General features: G+C 42.1%; 1 protein-coding gene across 1 annotated transcript in view; it reads right to left on the bottom strand.

Moving 5' to 3' along the window:
• LOC146982261 (interferon a3-like) overlaps window positions 1-1,404 on the bottom strand; it is a 6,217-nt gene extending 4,813 nt beyond the window's left edge. Inside the window, exons 1-2 of the mRNA XM_085785562.1 lie at window positions 1,365-1,404; window positions 216-499 (exon numbers count right to left, since the gene is read on the bottom strand). Coding sequence (XP_085641688.1) covers window positions 216-499; window positions 1,365-1,404 — 324 coding nt within the window. The remainder of the gene's footprint in view (window positions 1-215; window positions 500-1,364) is intronic.
• Between the last annotated feature and the right edge of the window lie 624 nt (window positions 1,405-2,028).

The raw sequence follows: 2,028 nt of genomic DNA, 5'->3' as shown, positions 1-2,028 counted from the left end.
AGAATTGTTTGAAATCAATAGGCCTAATAATAATAATAATAATAATAATAATAATAATGATAATAATAATAATAATGATAATAATAATAATAATGATAATAATAATAAAAGCCTGTCCCATAAGCCGGGTCGGCCCCTGTTGTCATTCTGGTAGCAGACTACTTTCTACTACCGTCACCACTGAGACGTGTTGACGACCGGTCGTTGCTACTCACCATGAGTCTGAGGTGGGTCAGCGTGATGTTGCTATAGTGATGGTAGCGTGTGAGCCAATCACAGCCGAGCACAGGGGTCAGGACGCTGCAGAGCAGGACGAGGACGACGGGGACGACCATGATGAAGACGATGGAGATGATGAAGACGATGGAGATGATGAAGACGATGGAGATGATGAAGACGATGGAGATGATGAAGACGATGGAGATGATGAAGACGATGAAGATGATGAAGACGATGGACACGATGGAGGAGAGAAGAGTTATAATCCAACATGCTGCTGCTGCTCAGACTCTTATACTCACAACAGGGAAATGGAAACAGAGTCAGGAAGTTCCCACAGCGCTGGTTACACACACACACACACACACAACATAACACATACATATATACTATTGATATAGGATCAATAATAATTAAAGTTTACTTTTATTTTATTTCATTTTTTTCTAATTACAAATGACCCACTAACATGTAAAGGAGCAGTTCACTGTCCTGTCAGGTCGGCTGACATGAACCCGGGTCAGAGGTCAGAGGTCGACGTCTGTTTGACACACGGAAACACTTTGTGCTGCGTTTTTATCTATGAAAAGTGCTTTATATATATATATATATATATATATATATATATATAGTAGTTATCATTTATTATTATTATTATTATTATTATTAACAGTGTGTGTCGACGGAGTGTTGCACATGTCATTTCACTGCAATGATCTTGTGTTGTTGTATGTGACGAATAAATCATCATCGTCATCATCATTATTATTATTATATAATTCTATTATAATAATATATATGATATTATTATTATCATATGTTGCTGTAATAATCTGATCATTGTTGTTATTATTACAGTGAGTATAAACCACAGGTGAGGAAACACCTTCACTCTGACTCTGAAAACTTTCTGCTGTGATTTCCCTTCACTTTCTAAACCTCACACACACACACACACACACACACACACACACACACACACACACACACACACACAGCGTTCGTGTCTCCTCTTCCGGTTTCGCTTTCTGGTCTGGTGACGTCACCGGGTGTGATGACGACGATGACGTAGTGGCTCGCTCGGCTCGAGGCAGCAGACTTTCCTTTTCCCTTCAGTCACCAACTCTCTCTGGTTTTCACTTCACCTGGTGGTTCAGTCGTTTTGTTTTCACTCTTCACTTTCATCTCGGTGCTGCTGAACATGTGGAGGAATGAGAAGGAAAGGAGAAAAAGGAAATAAAAGTGAAGTTTGGAGCAGCGGAGGACGAGGACAGACCATAATACACCCATGGGACAGACAGACCAGAGTGAAACACCTGAACAACTAGGACCAGAGGAAGCGGACTGAGAAATGAGGAGGGAAAAAGGGGAAAAAAGGAAAAAAAAGTAAAGTTTGGAGCAGCGGAGGAAGAGGAGGAAGAGGACAGACCATAATACACCCATGGACAGACCCAGACAGACCATAATACACCCATGGGACAGACAGACCCAGACAGACCAGAGTGAAACAGCAGAACAACTAGGACCAGAGGAAGCGGACTGAAACCGGCTCAGTTCACTACAGGAGAGAAAAGGCGACGCTCTGATTGGTCCGCTGCCTCTGTCGTCACCGCTCCTCCTGACTCCTGATTGGCTGCAGCAGCGGCAGCGGAAGCGCGCCAAACAAAGTCCTGTTGTGTTTGTCCAGAGAGACAGAAAGAGAAGAGACGGTGAGTGACAAATCTACTGTAACTTTAACTTTAATTTAACTTTAATTTAACTAAACTTTGACTTGAAGCAGCGAGTTGAAGCGAGTTTTAAGTGGAGGAC

Source organism: Trachurus japonicus, chromosome 8 (assembly GCF_045865225.1).
Source record: "Trachurus japonicus isolate A0001 chromosome 8, Traja_1.0".
Lineage (NCBI taxonomy): Eukaryota > Metazoa > Chordata > Actinopteri > Carangiformes > Carangidae > Trachurus > Trachurus japonicus.
The sequence above is the reverse complement of the archived record's forward strand: the minus strand, read 5'-3'. Positions and strand labels throughout refer to the sequence as shown.